Here is a 19,232-nt window from a genome sequence, read left to right as displayed (position 1 = left end):
GCCATGGCTCACGGGCCCAGCCGCTCCGCGGCACGTGGGATCCTCCCAGACCGGGGCGCGAACCCGGTTCCCCTGCATCGGCAGGCGGACGCGCAACCACTGCGCCACCAGGGAAGCCCCCAGAAACTGCATTTTAACAACATTCCCAGATGAACTGTAGGGACATTCAAGTTCCAGAAAGCACTGTACTCTACAACCGCATGCTTAAGAACCACTCTTCCCACCAGCCAATCAATTAATCAACCTATAAAGTGGCAGAAGAAACTTCCCAGGATTTTGTCTTTAGTGCTAAGGGATCTAAACAGCAGACTTCCAAAGGGAAAACTATGCCAAAACTTATCAGGATTGGGCTGTATTTTACTGGTTTTCAAAATACAGTCTGCAGTCTACCTGCATTAAAATCACCCAGAGAATTTATTAAATATGCAGGTTCCTGGGATCCATGCTCATATATTCTCATGTACACTAAACTTTAAGAACTGCTACTAAAAATGTGTTAAAGTCCACTCACTGACAAAATAAATATTTACTGAGCTTCTGCAACATGGTGTTTCAGAGCACCATGAATCACCACATTAGGAGATTATACTTTGGTTCTGTTTTTAGATCAGCTGTTACATGTTTAATGGATGCCTGCCCATCTTAGAGGCTCTTCATACCTCTAGAAGTGGGTAAGGGATGATTTAGGAAACCCATCGGTGAGCCTGAAATACAAGTAGATAATCATGCTCAGCTGCCTACTTGAGGGCAGGTTCATGCTGGTTGGCGCCCCATCTTGCTGTCTGTTGGATTCTTGGGGTCTAGTGCACAGTACATTGTTTTCCCTAGTATCTATAGCATGAATCAATGAATCTAACACATAGTTTATCATGTTGACAATTAGGCAACATTGACAAATTTCCTAATAGTTGAGCTACATTACCCTTAAAAGTTGAATGATAAGATAGAGCTATAAAATGAAAAGGAAGGACACTGACATTAATAGTTTAAAAAATGTGTCAGTATTGGCCTTGGCACTCTACAGCATAACTGTGTAAGGGGACTGTCAGCCCTCTCTAGACTTTTCGTGGAGCTCATGGATGGACACAGATTAACCCCAGTGGCCTTTTGTGACTACTATTGGGGTTAACTAGCAGCATCTAGTCCGTGGAAAGCTTCAGGGTCTGCCTGCTTCCAAGAATATATTGGTTTCTTTACTGGGCCTGGATTGCTCCCTTACCCTTACTTAGGGAAAGAAAGGCAACTGCACAAAGAATGCCTCATCCCTCAGGCCTGGGGTTGTTGGTTATGTTACGATGCTTCCAGGAAGAGTGCAAGGGCTGTGTCCAGCTCCCAGAATGCACCAGGGCAGAGGCGATGTGGAAGAGAATCATAGGCAGTAGTGCATCATGGGAATTGGTTGCAGGCAGGGTGCAACTGAGGAGCCGGCGTGGCTTCTCTGATGTCCCTGGTGTGGTAGCAAGGTCATGGTTCTCTCTCTTAGGGCCACAGCTTGTACTCTTGATTTCAGCTCTTTAGAGGTGGCTCTTGAGTAGTTGTCAGTGATTTGACATGAGCGTCATAAATATTCTCTCAGGGCCAGGCCAGAAGAGGGTATCAGCGTACCTCTCATCCACTAGGCAGTAATACCTGGTAGGGTTGTGGCGGGAAAACCACGTAGAGTTGGAGATACAACCATTCAAATGGTTATTTTTGGATGTTAATGGAGAGTGAAGGCCTCTTCAAGATAAAAAAAACTCAACCAAGAGCCACCTTGTGGAGGAGTTGGGGTGGGGGGAGGTCCTTATACAGAGCAGCCCCCCAAAGGGTTGACATCAGGGGAAGAAATGTGGAAGAGGAAAGGAAGCCATACTTCTTTGTCAAAAATCACCCCTAACCACTTTGATTTCCTCTCGCAGAGCCTTCCTCGGGTTTTGCCTACATTAGGATGGTCTGATAATAGCTGACCCCATTTCAGATGATCTTGTTCTGAGGCACTTGCCCAGTTCCTGGAACCAGCACTGGTTGTGGGCTTTTCACCCATACTTAGGGTCTACCCTTAGAAAGAAGGCTTTTATCAGAATATGCAGGATTAACTCCTGATTTTATAATAAACTTAGAGGTGCTACGAGTACCTATTAAAAAAGACCCTTGACAGAGCCTAATAATATAGGGCCTTGTACAAAGTAGGTGTGAATATTAGTTGCCTTGAACTGCAACCAATGTTGCAATTTATTTTTTTTCAGTTTTTAAAAATTGAAGTATAGTTGATTTACAATGTGTTAATTTCTGCTGTACAGCAAAGTTATACATACATATACATATACATTTAAAAAAATTCTTCTCCTTTATGGTTTATCATAGGCTGTTGAATATACTGCCCTGTGCTATATAGTAGGACTTTGTTGTTTATCCATTCTATATATAATAGTTTGCATCTGCTAACCCCAAACTCCCAATCCTTCCCTCCCCCAACCCCTTCCCCCCTTGGCAGCCACCAGTCTGTTCTCTATGTTTGTGATTCTGTTTCTGTTTCATAGATAGGTTCATTTGTGTCATATTTTAAATTCTACATATAAGTGATATCATATGGGATTTGTCTTTCTCCTTCTGACTTACTTCACTTAGTATGATCCTCTGTAGTTGCATCCATCAATGTTGCAATTTGAATTAACCTACCCAGGATATCACAGCCAACTGCCAGCATGACCCTGTCACAAGAAAGCAGGAAGGGAGGGGTATAGGCCAGGGGAAAAAGAACAGAGACAGAAGGTTTCTTCTGGTGACATCCACCAAGCCGTCACATCTGAAGCAACATGGTCAACTCTGGTCTGATCTGTGTCACCATTAACATCCAAGGAATGGGGTTTAGAGGTAGTGTATTTGTACTTTCTTTATGTCATAATTCAGGAAAGTTCCTTTAAGTCATGAAAGAAAAGTGGAAGCAAGGGCCGGGTCTGGCGGTGGCAGCAGGTGGATTGGAGGGGTTATTACTTGGGGTTGTGGGTCAGGACTCACTTAATGGACTCTGAATGGAGGTCTCCTGTGCTGGTAATAGCGTAGGGGAAGCAGGACAGAAATGGGGACTTGGTATGCAGACTGAAGGCAGACAGGAAACTCACATTAGGAAGGAGTAGGGAACTTGTGTCCAGTTTTTACAAGGTTTCCCAGACGTTTAGTCAACCCTAAGGCACACAGAGTGACCCCCACATGGAATCAGCCCCAGCTTTCAGATCCTCAGCCTTGTAGACAAATGTCTGCTAAGAGGGTGTCAGGCAAGGACTTTGCTGTCTTAGGAAAGGATTTGACAGCTGAGTGGGCTCATGATTCCCCCATAAAATTCATTTTTCAGATTTTTTTTCATTGAGCAAAGAAGTCACATAAAGCAGAAGTATTCATTTTTATCAATTACTTTGTACTTTTTTTTTTATACAAAAGGATTTTCTGTCATGCTGCATAATAGTATTGGAGTTAGGTTTTTTCATTCACAGAAGTTGCTAGATCTCTCTCTTTTTTAGTATGGGAATAATTGTGACAGACTTTAAATTCAGATAAAAGACTTTTTTTTCCCCCTCTATAGGAGCTGGTGATCTCATCCACGGAAGACTTCCGGGAGAATATCTCCGAGGCAAGGACAGACAGAGAGCCCTGGTTGCAGCAGTGCGACATCACTTAAAGAAAGTTAACTACCAAAACTTTGACACTTTGCTGGCAGCCTTCAGACACTATGACAAGGCCAGTAGTAAAGTGAAGCTTTTTTGGTCTACGCATGGGCTTACAGGTCCCAGCAGGCTGGTGTAGATCAGGATCAAGTCCACTCCACCACCTGTTTTTGTAAATAGTTTTACATGCCTATATTTTAAAAAATTGGGATGCATGTATCTCTTTGAATTCGAGTTTTCTTTGGATATCTGCTCAGGAGTGGGATTGCTGGATCATATGCATGCCCATTTGTTTTAAGTATTGTCCACGGCTGCTTTTGCAACTACACATGCAGAGTAGTGCATCAGAGACTGAATGGCTTGCAAAACCTATGATATCTACTTGTTGGCCCTTGACAGAAAAAGTTTGCTGGAGTAGATCTGCGTTGTCAAAATGTGGTTCTTTCACCATCATCAGTATCACTTGGGAACATGCTAGAGATACACATCCTAAGGCCCACCCCAGACCTCCTGAATTAGGAACTTGGGGTTGGGTTCTAGCAATTGTGTTTTAACAAGCTTTTCAGTGATTCTGATGCAGGCTGGGGTTTGAGAACCACTGTTGCAGATCATTAAACTGGAGAGTGCTGGGAGCCTGGAGGATGGACAGTCTCTGCCTCACTCTGAATGTGTACACACGGTACTGTCAGTCTAGTCCAAGTCAAGCTTAGAATGCTCTCCCCTGGGGACCAGGTGTGGTTTCAGTTTTGAGAGCAAGATCACTCAATTTTCAAGCTACTCTAAATTTTATTCTTTGATCAAGTGAGATCAACCTGGGGCTGCATAATTACCTGACATCATTTTAGGCCATTACAGGATTTACCAAGCTGCACAGTGCCTTAGGCTTGCACTAAGGAGTGCTACTACACAAACAATTTGTGAAACGTGGCACATTTTTTATTAGTACGCCCACGTGGCTGTTATTTATTTTTGTCACATGCATCCTCTTTATAAGGAAACCCAGTCTCTCTAAAGCACATAACTGTGCTTTGTCTAAGTATCTGGTTTGTTTTTACTTCATGTACAGCATGACTTTGGACCAATAGTGCATACCTTTTTGACTTGGCTGCCAGGAAGCTTAGAGCCAATACAGAGAAACACATCTAGTTTGTGAATGTGATCTTATAGCATACATTTTGTGCACTCTTTTTATTTCAGGTTTCATCTTATTTTAGTCCTTTATTTTCTCTTTGCCCTGATTTCCTCACTTTTTTTGGCTCTCATTGTACTTCTTTTTCTAGGCAGCCTCAAACAGTTTTAGAATGAGTCTAGCATAAACAAATAAAAGCTCATAAATAAACCTGTGATGATGCAGTGCATCATAATCTTGATAGCAGAAGAAAAGAAAGAGCAGAATAATTTTAGTTTATCTCAAAAGGAAAAGATAATATTCTTATCTCCATTCTGATGTTGAGTACAGTTTTAGAAAAGTGACACCTCACCATTTTTATCTTATAAAAAAATCTTGATCACTCATTGGCTAATTCATTTTAAGCCCATGCGTTTTATTTGATTTTAGATTAGGGGCCTGTGTGCCTGTGATGTACTGGTGAATAAAAAGTGGGTTAAATATCTCAGTTAAGTTTGTACTAATTATGTCGGGATAAACACCAATCAGTCGTCAACGACATTTCTCACAAAGTTGTGTTTAAAGAAAATGTAAGTATTCAACTGTTTCTCTGGTTTTTAGTAGAGACCGGTTGCTATTTACAGGTAATTTAAAAATTATTCTTCAGAATTAAATTACTTAAGCAAAAACAAGTATATTTTAAACTTTACTCAACTCCAAGTATCTACAAATATGATACTGGGGAAATTTACATGGTAGTAAAGTGAATAAGGAAAACTAGCAGGATGCATAGTTCTCCTCTTTCTAAAAATTCCTCATGTTAAATGTAATCATAATTAAGACGATCATCTTAACAGCTGTTGATGATCTCAGTGAACCACCAGGCACATTCCTTATGATAAAATTAAATTAAGCAGGAGGAAATTACTGAGAATTGTTTAATGCTGATATACCTTTTAAATAGTTAACTTTTAATATGTACAATGTAGTGCTCAGTGTCCTTGAGGAGCTTTTTGTTTCTGAGTGGGTAATAAGATGTGGGTCTTCCTAGTACAGCTGTAGGATTGTTTTTGATGATTTGAATCTTATACTGTTGAATGCCCAGATTTAATTTAATTGAAAAGCAAAACAAAACAGAACAAATAAACTGTGATTTCCTAAATGAATCTTCTTGGCTTAAAGGATTAATTCTGTTATTTGTTGAACACTCACAGCACATCAAACATTATCCCAGATAATGTGCAGGCTTTTAACTCAGGGAACTTAAAATCTAAAGGAGGGGAAAAATAAAGACTCATCATGTCCAAGAATGGTCACAGCAGAGTCTCAAATTTTCAAAATAGGTATATATAATTCCAACTCCTTTTATTCTGCTTATTATCCAGGAAGTAGCTGAGATGGGATGATTCCTTTTGGGGGACAGTTGCATTCATTGACAAAACCGGTTTACTAAGACGTGTGAGCAAGGCTGTTCCAAAGCTCAGTAATACCAGACTGCTGTGGATGGTTGGGGGCATAAAAGGTTCATTGAATACCTTGACTAATAGCTCATTGTTGAGTAGCCTTTGTGCTATAAGTCACGCCACTGTCAGATCAAAAGTGGTCCAGAAAGCAAAGCACGTGACTCAGATGAATTGCACGGGCCATACTTTTGTGCCTGGAGCTGGCTCATTGGACTGAAATAGCAATTCTATAACTTGAAAATGTGTCAACAGAGAGATGCACCACCAATAGCTCTGAGTGGGGACAAAGGTTCATGTAGTCAGTATGCCAGGAGCATGGGGCAATGCCTTGTGTGTGATGTGTCCTCCCTCACCATGAGACAAATGGGTCAGCTTGTGGCAGGAGTCACAAGTTAGGCATGTGGTGGTAGCCTCTGCCTCAGAAACGTCGACTGCTTTTTTGGCACTTGGTCTAATGGTGAGTGTATTGTCGTGTCTGCTACAAGGATGGATCCAGGCAGCGATGGTGCAACCTGGGTGGTGCAGGCTCAATCCAAAGCCTGATTCCTGTCATCCACATCGGAGGATGGACCCTTATCCTGGGTATCTATATGAATTACCTGGATGGTTCACTCAGCAGCCGTGATTTGTTTCCATAGTTTTCTTTTTCCTTTTTTTTTAAAATTGGAGTACAGTTCATTTATAATATGTTAGTTTCAGGTGTACAGCAAAGTGAGTCAGTTATACATATACATAGATCCACACTTTTTGTTTTAGATTCTTTCCCCATGTAGGTCATTACAGAGTATTGAGTAGAGTTCCCTGTGCTATACAGCAGGTTCTTATTAGTTATCTATTTTATACATAGTAGTGTGTATATGTCAATCCCAATCTCCCAATTTATCCTTCCCCCCCATTCCCTGGTAACCATAAGTTTGTTTTCTACATTCATGATGCTATTTCTGTTTTGTAAATAAGTTCATTTGTACCCCCTTCTTTTTTAGATCCACATATAAGCGATATCATATGATATTTGTTTTTCTGTGTCTGCTTTATGTCACTCAGTATGACAATCTCTAGGTCCATCCGTGTTGCTGCAAATGGCATTATTTGGTTCGTTTTTATTCCACTGTATATATGTACCACATCTTCTTTATCCATTCCTCTGTTGATCCATAGTTTTGTGTCTCAAAAAGAGGCGTCTTTAATCTTCCAATCTATAGTGTTCTTTTTTAAAATTTAAAAAATTTTTAATTTTCTGTATTTTTGGCCATCCCGGGCAGCATGTGGGGTCTTAGTTCTCCAACCAGGGATCGAACCCATGCCTCCTGCATTGGAAGCATGGAGTCCTAACCGCTGGACTACCAGGGAAGTCCCCAGTCTGTAGTTTTCCAAGTGGCAACCAAGCAGGCAGGCCATTGGCAACAGTCCAAGAGTCAGTAAAAATATAACAGATTCATCAATGTCCGTATTGGCTGGAGCTGTGAGAATAACCTTGAGGTCTGCCCACTGAGTAGAGTGACTATGCCCTTTTTTGGTCCTTAGTTCTTACTGAGGTTGAAAGCCACAGCAGACCAGTGAAGACCATTGGGTTTCAGGTTAGTGAACCAGGCCCAGCGGCTCTACGTGGTGAAATCATTATTCATAGAGACTTGCAGCTCAAAGGGGTCATGAGGGTTGAGGGGCCCCAAAGGTACTAGCATTCTCTCCATGTGGCTTCTCTTGATCATAAGTGCCTGAACATTCATAAGACAGGTATGGAAAGCATCAATACTAATTGACACATCCAGCAGTGGAAGCCACAGCAATAATATATTATTAACTTTCCTTCTCCACTTTGAACAAACCCTGCCCAAACCCCACCAGCTGATTCCTGACATCTCTTCTTGCTGCACACTCAGTAGGGTGACGACTTTGGCACCCATAGCCAATGAAGCCGTAGTAGTTTCAGTCTCCACCCCCCTGAAGTTCCACAACATACTGGGACAGATACTTGTGTCCTGTGATTCCCTTGGGGACAAGGAGATCTTGTCCCATACCTAGTCTTCCTTAGAACAGCTGAGGTTGGGGTATGGGGGGGAGGGAAACGTCAAGGCTGCAGAGGCAGGAGTGGCTCTGTACCCAGTGAATAAGAAGCATTTTCTTTCATTATCGCCACCATCTTTTTCAGATTTGGGGATCCTCGATTCAACAGTCCCCCCACAACTTTGCTTTTCAGTTAGGGCTGTGGGGCTCGTAGTTTTGATTGACTTGGGCTGGCAGCAGAGACTTGCATAAAGCAGTCTACTTTAATCCAGGGCATTGCAGCTCCCTGTCCATATAATATATGTTAAATTCTCATTCTGTTTCAGCATGAGGGTTAGGAACATTCTCCAGGCCTATGGGTCTGGCTGCAGGAATTTATCTAGAATTCACTGGGTCAGTTTCGTGTTCTTAAGGGGATTGCCTTCACCAGCGTTGTGAATCCAACCCTGGGCCTAGGAGCTGATTGTTAGTGAGTCATTTATGTTTTCCCTAGGGAGTTTAACTATCTCGGGGAAATCTCTTTGAGAGGGCCAAAGCTCCCTTATAGCAGCTGGCACCCACTTTGAAAACACTGGGACCTTTCCCTGTCATCTCGGATGGATCTAAGTTTGGCTTGACGGGCTGCAGTAGGGCTGAGTGGTAAGATGCCCAGCTCTGGCCATTCTTCCTTAACAAGCATTATGTGCTCTGGCCTCTCACCCTGCAAGTGAATCAGCCGGGTTCTGCCCAGAGCCTTTCTAAACTTCCCGCCTTTCACGCTCAGCGTAGGTGCTTCTGTCTTTAACTGTTGTCTGAAAGGGGTGGAAACTTCCCCTCCTCCCGCTTCCAGGATGAATCTGAGTGAATCCTCTTGTCCACGGGAGTGTTAATATCCAGGGGCAGCTGCCTTTGAATCCACTCTCTGTGCTTGGCCTGCAGCCACTTCCCTAACTTCTTCTTTTTACCAGGCAATGGAGTGTAGGACAATCACTGCCCAGTTGACTTTTTAATTTTTTCCCACACCGCACGGCGTGTGGGATCTTAGTTCCCCAACCAGGGATTGAACCTAGGCCCTTGTGAGTGAAAGTGTGGAGTCCTAACCACTGGACCACCAGGGAAGTCCCTGACTGCCTAGTTGGAGCACCAACTTTAAAAGCATTGAAAATTGCAGAAAGCTGTCAAAAGTACACAACATTGGTCAAATGAAATGTCAAGCATGAATCATGCTTAGGCCTGCTCAACCCGAGTGTAAACAACATGATTTAATGAGAAAGATATTAAAATGAACAAAGGCTGTGAGCCACACTCCGCTCCAACCAGGGTTGAAATTACCGGGCACATATCAGCTGCACACGATGGGGACCAATCTCGCTTAATATCTGACTCTCCTTATGTGAAAAATAGGACCGATTCTTTGAATTTATGTGATAGAGCTCTTTCTTTTTTCTTAAAGGAAATAACAGATGTTGCCCACTCTGCTCGTGAAGACAATGTTCATGTCATCTTTTTTTGCTTCGTGTCTAACAGAAGGGAGATGGGGCCATAGATAAATCTGAGCTTCGGGAAGCGTGTGACCAGGCCAGTGTGCACATAGATGAGAAGCTCCTGGACCAGCTATTTGAACATTGTGATGTGGATAACGACGGGCTGATTAACTACCTTGAATTTGCAAATTTTCTTAACTGGAAAGATAAAACCCCCCTTAAAGAGTATGAAGAGAGGGTCATTATTAAAGGTATTTAATTTCTGAAGGCTTGCTAAATTCTTAAATGGACTTTAGTATTTTCTTTTTCTTAGGAGATTGACTCTTGTCAACTTTAATATTATATATTTAAAGATATGCACATATACATATATTTGTTTTCATTTTTATGCATAGAATATCTGTGGAAGGTTAGGAAAGAATTTGATAACATTTATTATTTCCGGGGAGGGGACACTGGTTGCTGAGGGTCAAAGTGGCAGCGAGACTCACTTTTCAATCTATGTTTTTGTATCTTTTAAGTTTGGAACCGTGTATTACTCATTCAAAAGAAAACAATTACAAGCAAAACAATTTACACAGAAGCCCAAAATATGAAAAAGAGTTCCTCAGAAAGCTGTTTGAAAACCATTTTCTTAGAGAAATTAGCTCCCCTCCGCCAGGAAAAGTCAATTGTAAAATAGAATTTGACCTGTTAAATTTTTTAAGAAAAGGAAAAACATAATCTTTATTTTTATTCAAATATCTTCATGTTTACACATTATCTTCCTGCATCACTAACCATAGGTAGATATACATATTTACATATGTGTGTGTGCGTATGGAAATTTTTTTTTATAAGCTTGTTCTTTGTTTTTAAAATTAATTAATTAATTAATTTTATTTTTGGCTGTGTTGGGTCTTTGTTGCTGCATGCGGGCTTTTTCTAGTTGCGGTGAGCAAGGGCTACTCTTCGTAGCGGTGCACAGGCTTCTTATTGCGGTGGCTTCTCTTGTTGTGGAGCACGGACTCTAGGCGCACAGGCTTCAGTAGTTGTGGCACACGGGCTCAGCAGTTGTGGCTCATGGGCTCTAGAGCGCAGGCTCAGTAGCTGTGGTGCATGGGCTTAGTTGCTCTGCGGCATGTGGGATCTTCCCGGACCAGGGCTCGAACCTGTGTCCCCTGCATTGGCAGGCGTATTCTTAACCACTGTGCCACCAGGGAAGTTCATGTATGGAAATATTTTAAAATAGCTAAAATCACGGTGACTGTACCATTTTTATTTGGCTAAAAAAAAAACTTAGCTCTCAAATTTCTATGGAATGAAGAGATACTTTTATGGTTTCTGTAAACTTCATTTTCAGTTCCCTTAAGCTGAGGTATTATGAATTACTAAACCATTTCCTCACTTTTTAAAACTTAGGTAATTTCCAGATATTTTAAACGTAATATGGGTGACGCTATAATGATTATCATCTCTCAGAAAGCTTTCTGTTTCTAATTATATCTCATTTCTTATGAATGATATTTTTGTCCTAGAAGTAACTCTCTCTTTCATTTTGCTTTTTTAAATGATTGTACCAATTTGCAACTTTATCAGTCACGGTGGTGAGAAGGTTTTACTCCAATCTTGCTACCATTGAGTGTTATTTCAAACATTCTTGTGATTTAGTTGTTATATAATGATACCTCGTTTGCTTTAATTTTCAAGTCTTGATTCTTACAGACGATTAACTTTTGAAAGATTGTCTTAACATTTTTATCTCCTCTTGGAATATCTCTCCTCTAAAACGTGAAGATACTCCTGTTTTCACTTTTATTCCTGCAAAGCCAGTACCACACTTGGGGCTTTATTGACCACGGGAGCCCTTACCAGTTTCTGGGATGGCTTTTCTCTGCTGTCCACTAGGAGAGCCGGAGGATCTTCTCTACCTAATGAAGCTTTTTATAGAAAACAAGTCTACCCTAGTTCTCTCAGAAATAAATAGAGGGTGACAGTGTATTTTCCTTCTTGGTATAACTCATGAAACAGTGGGGGAAACAAAAGCCTGCTTTCAGACCAGGTGGTTCTTCTAATTGTTCCTGGTTGTGGGGTCCTGACTTGAGCAGCCATTTTCAATGGAGTTCTTGAGGTTTTCCTCTTCTTCTAAGACAGTGGCTGGTGGGTCAGTCATAAGGGACTCGGGAATGTATTGCCAGCAATTTTCTTATATCAAGTTCCATCTTACTATTGACAGCTGGAGAAAAGGGGGTGCGTCCTTTAAGGCAGGGGCTTTCGAACAGTTTTCTGAGAAACTATTTCTCATACTTGGTCCAGATTTCTGCCTTTTGCGCCCACCCACCCGTGGGTACAGGGAGTGGGTCCAGGGGGTCTGGAACACTGGGCCCGACGCTTTCACGGCAGCGATTGGCAGGGGCTGAGTCGGGGGGTGCAGACTTTAGATGGGCCTGTCTTTTCTGGTTGGCACCCTTCGCCTGTGTAGCCGGTGCTGGGCCTTCCCCAGCACCTTGAGTTCCTCCAGCGCTCGAGAGACCACAGCGCCGCCTAGTGCTGTGTACTTAGCAGCTCCATGAGAAAGCTGTGTCAGGAATTTCCTCCTCAACTTCAGAACTGACTCAGCAAAGCAAATCTGCAAAAGAGAACAGAATCTTACAATCGTAGTTGTATCTCAGGGTTTTCTCTTATACACTGATTGGAAGGGAGTTATTTATAGAATCGGTTCCTGCGCTCACAGCGAGCTCTCGTCGCCTCTCCAAATGTCACAGTGCATGGGGGCTCCCTCCCTACCGAGATCAGGTATGTGTGGAATTTACAGCTCCAAATATTTCTTCTCCTGTCCCTCCCCAGGGCACAGTCTTAGGAACAACTCTGGTAATCCTGTAGTTCAAGTCAAATATGAAAATAGGCTCTAATTTTTAAAAAGAATAAAGAAAAAAAAAGTTCTCCATTTTCATTTGGTGTTTCAGATTTAAAAGCTTTATTCTAGCATAAAATGAGCGAAGTGGTGAGCAGAAACATTAGACCTTGTTCAGATTTCCTGGTGTATGACCTTGGACTGAACTTGTGCTTCCACAGTGGCCACTGGTATCAGCGGAGGGTCTACACCAGCTCAGCCTCTGTTTCCACCAGCAAGAAGAGACTAAATGGGAAAACTCATCTTGTTACAGGGTGAGCACCAGGTAGTAACTTTGTCCTGTACTTTTTTTTCCCCCTTTCCGTCTTTGCTTGAAGGTGGAAAACCAAATTGTGCAAGCCCTGCTGAGGCTAATGTAGAAGAATCTGAACCAGCTCTCCTGATAAAGCCTGAAGATACTGTCTTGAAAGAGCCAGGGAGCTCAGAAAAGACTCTGCGGACACTTCTGAGGCCAAGCGATAAAGTTTCTAATCACTACAAGACCACTTCTTCGGAGATCAGTGCAGTTGTAGGCGCTGTTCCTTCTACTTGTGAGTATGTCATATTATTTGCTGAGTGTTAAAAGGATCAACAAACACAGAAGGGGAGTGTCCTTTGTCTGTCCTTGCATTGTCCCCCAGCCTCTGTTAGACTCTAACTTTCTCAAAGTCCAGGACCTTTCATTCAGTTCTGTATTCTAAGCACCCAGGAGGGCTCAATAAATGTAGGCTGAATTGAACTAGTGTTCATGGTGACCCAAATAAAATGATTCTCTCTATATCAATGAAACTGAAACCATCATAGCTCAGAACCCGGAATGTTAGACCTCGTCGTAATTCAGACTTCACCAAGTGCTAGGAGACTTTTGAACCATGTGAGTCTTAGCTACAAACAGATTTGCCTTCAAATATTTGAAGAGCTCTTACAGAATGGTTCCTTACATCTTTATTCCCCGTCTTTAGTCTGCTAGGGGTATCATAACAAATACCACAAACTGAATGGCTAAACAGCAGAAATTGATCATCTCATGATGGCTGGAAGTCCGAGATCAAGGTGTTGGCAGGGTGGCTTCCTTCTGAGCGCTGTGAGGGAAAATCTGCTCCAGGCCCTATCCTGGATTCTGGGGGTTTGCCGGCAGTCTTTGGTGCTACTCAGCTTCTGCTGCACCAGCCTGATGTCTGCCTTCATCTTCATCTGATGTTCTCCTGTGTGAGCATCTGTGTCCCAATGTCCCCTTTTTATAAGGACTCCAGTCATATTGGACTAACTGTCCACCCTTCTCCTGTATAACCTCATCTTAATTAATTATTCCTGCAATGACCCTCTTTCCAAATAAGGTCACCTCCTGAGGTACTAAGGGTTAGGACTTTAACATAAAAGTCTGGGGAGGGGCTTCCCTGGTGGCGCAGTGGTTGTGCGTCCGCCTGCCGATGCAGGGGAACCAGGTTCGTGCCCCGGTCCAGGAAGATCCCACATGCCGCGGAGTGGCTGGGCCCGTGAGCCATGGCCGCTGAGCCTGCGCGTCCGGAGCCTGTGCTCCGCAACGGGAGAGGCCACAACAGAGGGAGGCCAGCATACCACAAAAAAAAAAAAAAAAAAAAAATGTCTGGGGAGGATACAGTTCAACCCATAACTGCCCAGATCTCAATATCAAGCATGATGAATTTAGAAGACTCTTTTGTATTGGTCAAGATCCCTTTTTTGGACTAAGGCCATGATTAAGGATTTACATATTTTTCTTAACTGGATTTCATAGACATGCTTTACATTCTGTTGTGATGAGAGCTTGCTACTTGCTTTGGAATAGTGTTGCCCAATAGAAATACAATTGGTGTTGTACGTATTTTTTTTGTTTTAATTTATTATTTATTTTTGGCTGCGTTGGGGCTTCCTTGCTGCGTGCAGGCCTTCTCTAGTTGCGGTGAGCGGGCGCTACTCTTCATTGCGGTGCGTGGGCTTCTCATTGCGGTGGCTTCTCTTGTTGCGGAGCACGGGCTCTAGGCGCATGGGCTTCAGTAGTTGTGCCTCGTGGGCTCTAGAGCGCAGGCTCAGTAGTTGTGGTGCACGGGCTTAGTTGCTCCGCGGCATGTGGGATCTTCCCGGACCAGGGCTCGAACCTGTGTCTCCTGCATTGGCAGGTGGATTCTTAACCACTGCGCCACCAGGGAAGTCCTGGTGTCATATGTATTTAAAAAATTTTAGTAGCCACATTAAGAAGAAGAAACAGGTGAAATTAACTTTAATAGTATATTGGGAATTCCCTGGCAGTCCAGTGGTTAGGGCTTGGTGCTTTCACTGCCGAGGCCCAGGTTCAATCCCTGGTCAGGGAACTAAGTTCCTGAATGCTGTGTGGCGCAGCCAAAAGAAAAAAAAATTTTTTAAATAGTATATATATATATATTATATACAATATGTATCTCCAAAGTACTATCATCTCAACAAGGAATCAATATAAAATGATTAATTAAATGTCTCATATTCTTTTTTGGGGTACTACATCTTTGAAATTGTGTATTTTACACTCAGAGCACAGCTCAGTTTGGACTAGCCACATTTCCAGTGCTCAGTAGCCACATGGTTGGTGGCGGCTGTATTTAGAATGCCTGTTTTCCTCCCCCATCCATGTCCTAGGTTATCCCATCTATGGTGTTCCAACCATTCGGTCCGATATTCCCGCCCCCCAAATTCGCCGCATCAGTGACAGAACCAATTATGGTGAAGAGGGAAATGCCTATTCATTGCTGCATCCTACCATCTTTGGCCAGAAAGGACTATTTGAAAGAGACTTCTTCAAGACCAGATCCAAAAAAGAGGTACAACATGTGATTTCAAAAGGGTTGAAAGAAAGGCCAACTACACGCAAAGGTGGAAATGTTTATTTGCTTGAGCGTTTATATTACAAAAGTCATCAGGAGCACCCTGCCCCCACCCCCCATTAGGATTCTTGAGGATAATGTTCAATTTGGTTGTGATATTTGGTACAATTCTTGAAGTTGAATTTACTCTAATAAGAAGCATTACACTCACGTCATATATTCACTATGACCTATGTATAAAAAGAAAACTGTTTTCCTAAGATATTCAACACTATTCTTCGTTGAATAAAAGCAAAGAGGCTCAATCCCTTCCTTGTGTAAGTACCCTTGTGGTCGTGGGTCTCTGAAACCAAAGAGTAAGTGTGAGGAGGGCCACTCTGCCATCCTTATGAGCTGCTATCTCAGATTATCTACAACAAGCACTGATTTAAAATGTTCTGTCCTGTTGCCACGTGTCAGCCCATGTATCTTGTTTTTTCACTCGGTAAACATGGTCTTCATGGCCCAGGTGATTTTCTTCCTAGGTTGGTTATAAAGCAGGTGCAACCGGCTAGGCCAGGATAGCCATTGGGGTTCTGAGGGCCGAGGAGTAATGGCAGGTCTTGGTCAGAGCAGCCTGTCTAGATCTGCCATTGTGGGAAAGCAGGCTGTGATCAAGGGAGCAATTGCTTCTTCGAACTTTCAAATCCAGAGCTAGAAATGACGTGAACAGACGTGTGATGCTTTCTGGGACTTCACATGCAGGATTGATGGCTTGCAAACTTGCAAACTTAGTAACAGATTCATTCCAATGATTCATTCCCACTGAGGTGGGAGAGAGGCGGGGAGAAACTCAGAGGAAGATGCCTGCTGGCTGGTCCCAAAGAAGGAACCCAGGATCCACCACAGAGGGTCAGAGAAGAGACATTCGCAGACTGTATTTTCTCTTCCCTCAGTCACTCTAAAGGGCCTATGAAATAGGGCTTCAGGGCCACCAAAAGAAACAAAAATCTGCTTGTTTCCTGATGCCTAAAATTATTTTAACTAGGAAGTCATCCTTTATATCACAATTCTAGGTAGGAAGTAAGAACCCAGAGGCCTGCACATATACTATTCCAACTAAATGACATTCTAGAAAAGGCAAAACAATGGAGAAAGTAGAAAGACCGATGGTTGCCAGAGGGTTGGAGAGAAAAAGGGAAGGATGAACAGGTGTAGCACGGAGGATCTTTAGGGCAGTGAAACTATTTTGTATGATACCATAATGGTGGATACGTGTTATTATCCATTTGTCAAAACCCATAGATTATGCAACGCAGAGAGTGAACCCTCACGTGAACTATGGACTTTGGTTAATAATAATGTATCAATATTGGCTCATCAACTGTAACAAATATACCCACTAATGCAAGATGTTACTAACGGGAAAAGAGGGGGCAGGTGATAGAGCATACGGGAACTCGCTATAATTTCTGCTCAATTTTTCTAGAAACCTAAAACTGCTCTAAAAAATAAAGTCTATTTTTAAAAAAAAAGGAAAAAGAACCCAGAGACCTGGTTGGAGTAATAACGTCACTTTGAGAATAGATGGGTTTCTGTAAAAGTGTTAGCTAATCAATACACGAGGATGGAAAGCTGAATGAGGGTAGGAATGCCTCCCAAAGAGTTGGGAAGGAAACAGGGGAGAAGGGCTGGGTTTCCCAAGAACGCACCTCAGGGCTTCACTCTGCAGGGACATTTTTTTTTTTGTGGCTGCACGACATGGCATGTGGGATCTTAAGTTCCCTGACCAGGGATCGAACCCGAGCCCCCTACAGTGGAAGAGTGGAGTCTTAACCACTGGACCGCCAGGGAAGTCCCTGCAGGGACTTTCTTTACCTGTCACTGGGTGGAGGAAAATAGCAACTATGCACGGGTGCCTGGAGGCGCTTCTGCTGTGTAACTGCTGCCGCTGACAGCACTGCTCTCCTGAATTTCAAGTGTATTTGATTATATTCTTAATTTCCCACAAGGCACATCATATCTAGGGGACCTTTTAATTGTTAAGATTTAGTTTAATAGAGGTATTCTGCAGGTCTTCTTTTTCTTTGGCTTTCCTATTCACTGTCTAACCTTTCTTTCCATTTCCCTCTTTGCTTCCTTCCTGTATGCTTCATAGTAAATGTCTTTCCTCTTTTAAATTTAGTTTCATTTTTTTTTCAAATCTTGTCTTCGCTCTACCCATTCTAAAATTTCTTCCCACTACTGGTTCTTATCTTTCCTGTCTTATATTTTCCCTGGGACATATAAAGCATGTTTCCCCCCTCCCTTTATCTCTTTTACTAATTATCACTGCAGAGAGATGATTAATAACCAACGTTGGCTGGTTTTCAATATGCTCAGATTTTAGTCTGCTCACTCGTTCGCGCATGCACTATCTCTCCGACATTTGCACACCCCCAGCTATAATTAAAGTTTACAACTGGCCAGTTAGAGACACTCCATAAATGTTCTTTATCTTTTGGCCACGTGGCTCGTGGGATCTTAGTTCCCCGACCAGGGATCGAACGTGTGCCTCCTGCAGTGGAAGCGCACTGGACCGCCAGGGAAGTCCCATAAATATTCTTATTTTAAAGTAGAGAAACTAATATGCAAGGGGTCTAGATTAACATACATAAGAGGTGACTGGGATGGAAATAAAATCCAGCAAGTCTTCTATCTTTAATTCTTTTACCCTTTCTGCTTGAATTTGGCCACCTCCCTTTAAAATAAACAGAAACACTTAGAGTGTGCCTCCTGCAATGGAAGCGCACTGGACCGCCAGGGAAGTCCCATAAATATTCTTATTTTAAAGAAGAGAAACTAATATGCAAGGGGTCTAGATAACATACATAAGAGGTGACTGGGATGGAAATAAAATCCAGCAAGTCTTCTATCTTTAACTTTTACCCTTTCTGCTTGAATTTGGCCACCTCCCTTTAAAATAAACAGAAACACTTAGAGTTGAAAGTAATTTTATATATTGGCTAGTAGAGTTGAACACGCTCATATTCATTCACATTAGCAAAATGATTCCTGAGCTGAAAGTACTGGAATTTTAATATTGGCTTATTATACGTAATAAGCCCTCCTCCCCCACCACACACACACATCCACACATCTTTTTGGGGGATAAATGTCCATAGTCTTAGATATTATAAAGATATTTTTAAAAATACAAACTGAAAAACACATAAATATTAGCCTGACTTTGAAAGTTTTTTTTTCCCCCTAGATTGCAGAGATATTATGTAACATTGGTGTCAAGCTTTCCGAGGATGAATTTGAAAATATATGGAATCTTGCATCAAAAAAACATCACAGAGGAGAAGTTTGTGTTGAGAATATCAGAAATGTTCTGAATGAGTTACAATGTGCAGACTGGACCAAGTGCAAAACAGCCATGTGATCTTTGTGGAGTTCATTCATTTACACCAAAGAATTGTTAAATCCGTGTTCATCTAACATGTTCAGTCCATTCTGGTTTTAGATGTTATAATTCAGCAATCACTGTGGTAGGGCTTATATGCCTGGATGCGTTGCTCATAAATTAGATCTTGGACTTTAAACTTTATTTTCTTGTTTCCTATAAAGCACCAAAGAATTTGCGAGCACTTGGAGTTAACCTTTAAGCTCACCAAAGGCATAGATAGCTCAGAATGATGCTGGAAGTTTGTCATGTTTAGTACGCTTAAGAATGCTATGCGTTTGAGTGGGTGGCTTGATATTCAAAGTCTGGTTTGTGATACCATGTTCACAAAATTTTGCCTTCAACATTTTGTTATTTTTCTCTTTAGGTGTCACTGTGACACAACTGAAGCTTAATGGGCTTTTTTTTTTTTTTTTTTTTTTTTTTTTTGCGGTACGT

At 42.2% G+C, this 19,232-nt stretch overlaps 1 protein-coding gene across 1 annotated transcript in view; it reads left to right on the top strand.

Annotated features, from left to right (window-relative positions):
- Positions 1-18,908, top strand: part of EFHB (EF-hand domain family member B) — a 47,692-nt gene extending 28,784 nt beyond the window's left edge. The window contains exons 9-13 of the mRNA XM_007110756.2: positions 3,560-3,714; positions 9,723-9,930; positions 12,890-13,102; positions 15,183-15,364; positions 18,600-18,908. Coding sequence (XP_007110818.2) covers positions 3,560-3,714; positions 9,723-9,930; positions 12,890-13,102; positions 15,183-15,364; positions 18,600-18,773 — 932 coding nt within the window. The 3' untranslated portion in view covers positions 18,774-18,908. The remainder of the gene's footprint in view (positions 1-3,559; positions 3,715-9,722; positions 9,931-12,889; positions 13,103-15,182; positions 15,365-18,599) is intronic.
- The last annotated feature ends 324 nt before the right edge of the window (positions 18,909-19,232 follow it).

Source organism: Physeter macrocephalus, chromosome 1, assembly GCF_002837175.3.
Source record: "Physeter macrocephalus isolate SW-GA chromosome 1, ASM283717v5, whole genome shotgun sequence".
NCBI classification, from domain to species: domain Eukaryota; kingdom Metazoa; phylum Chordata; class Mammalia; order Artiodactyla; family Physeteridae; genus Physeter; species Physeter macrocephalus.
This window is presented reverse-complemented; position numbering and strand designations above follow the sequence as displayed.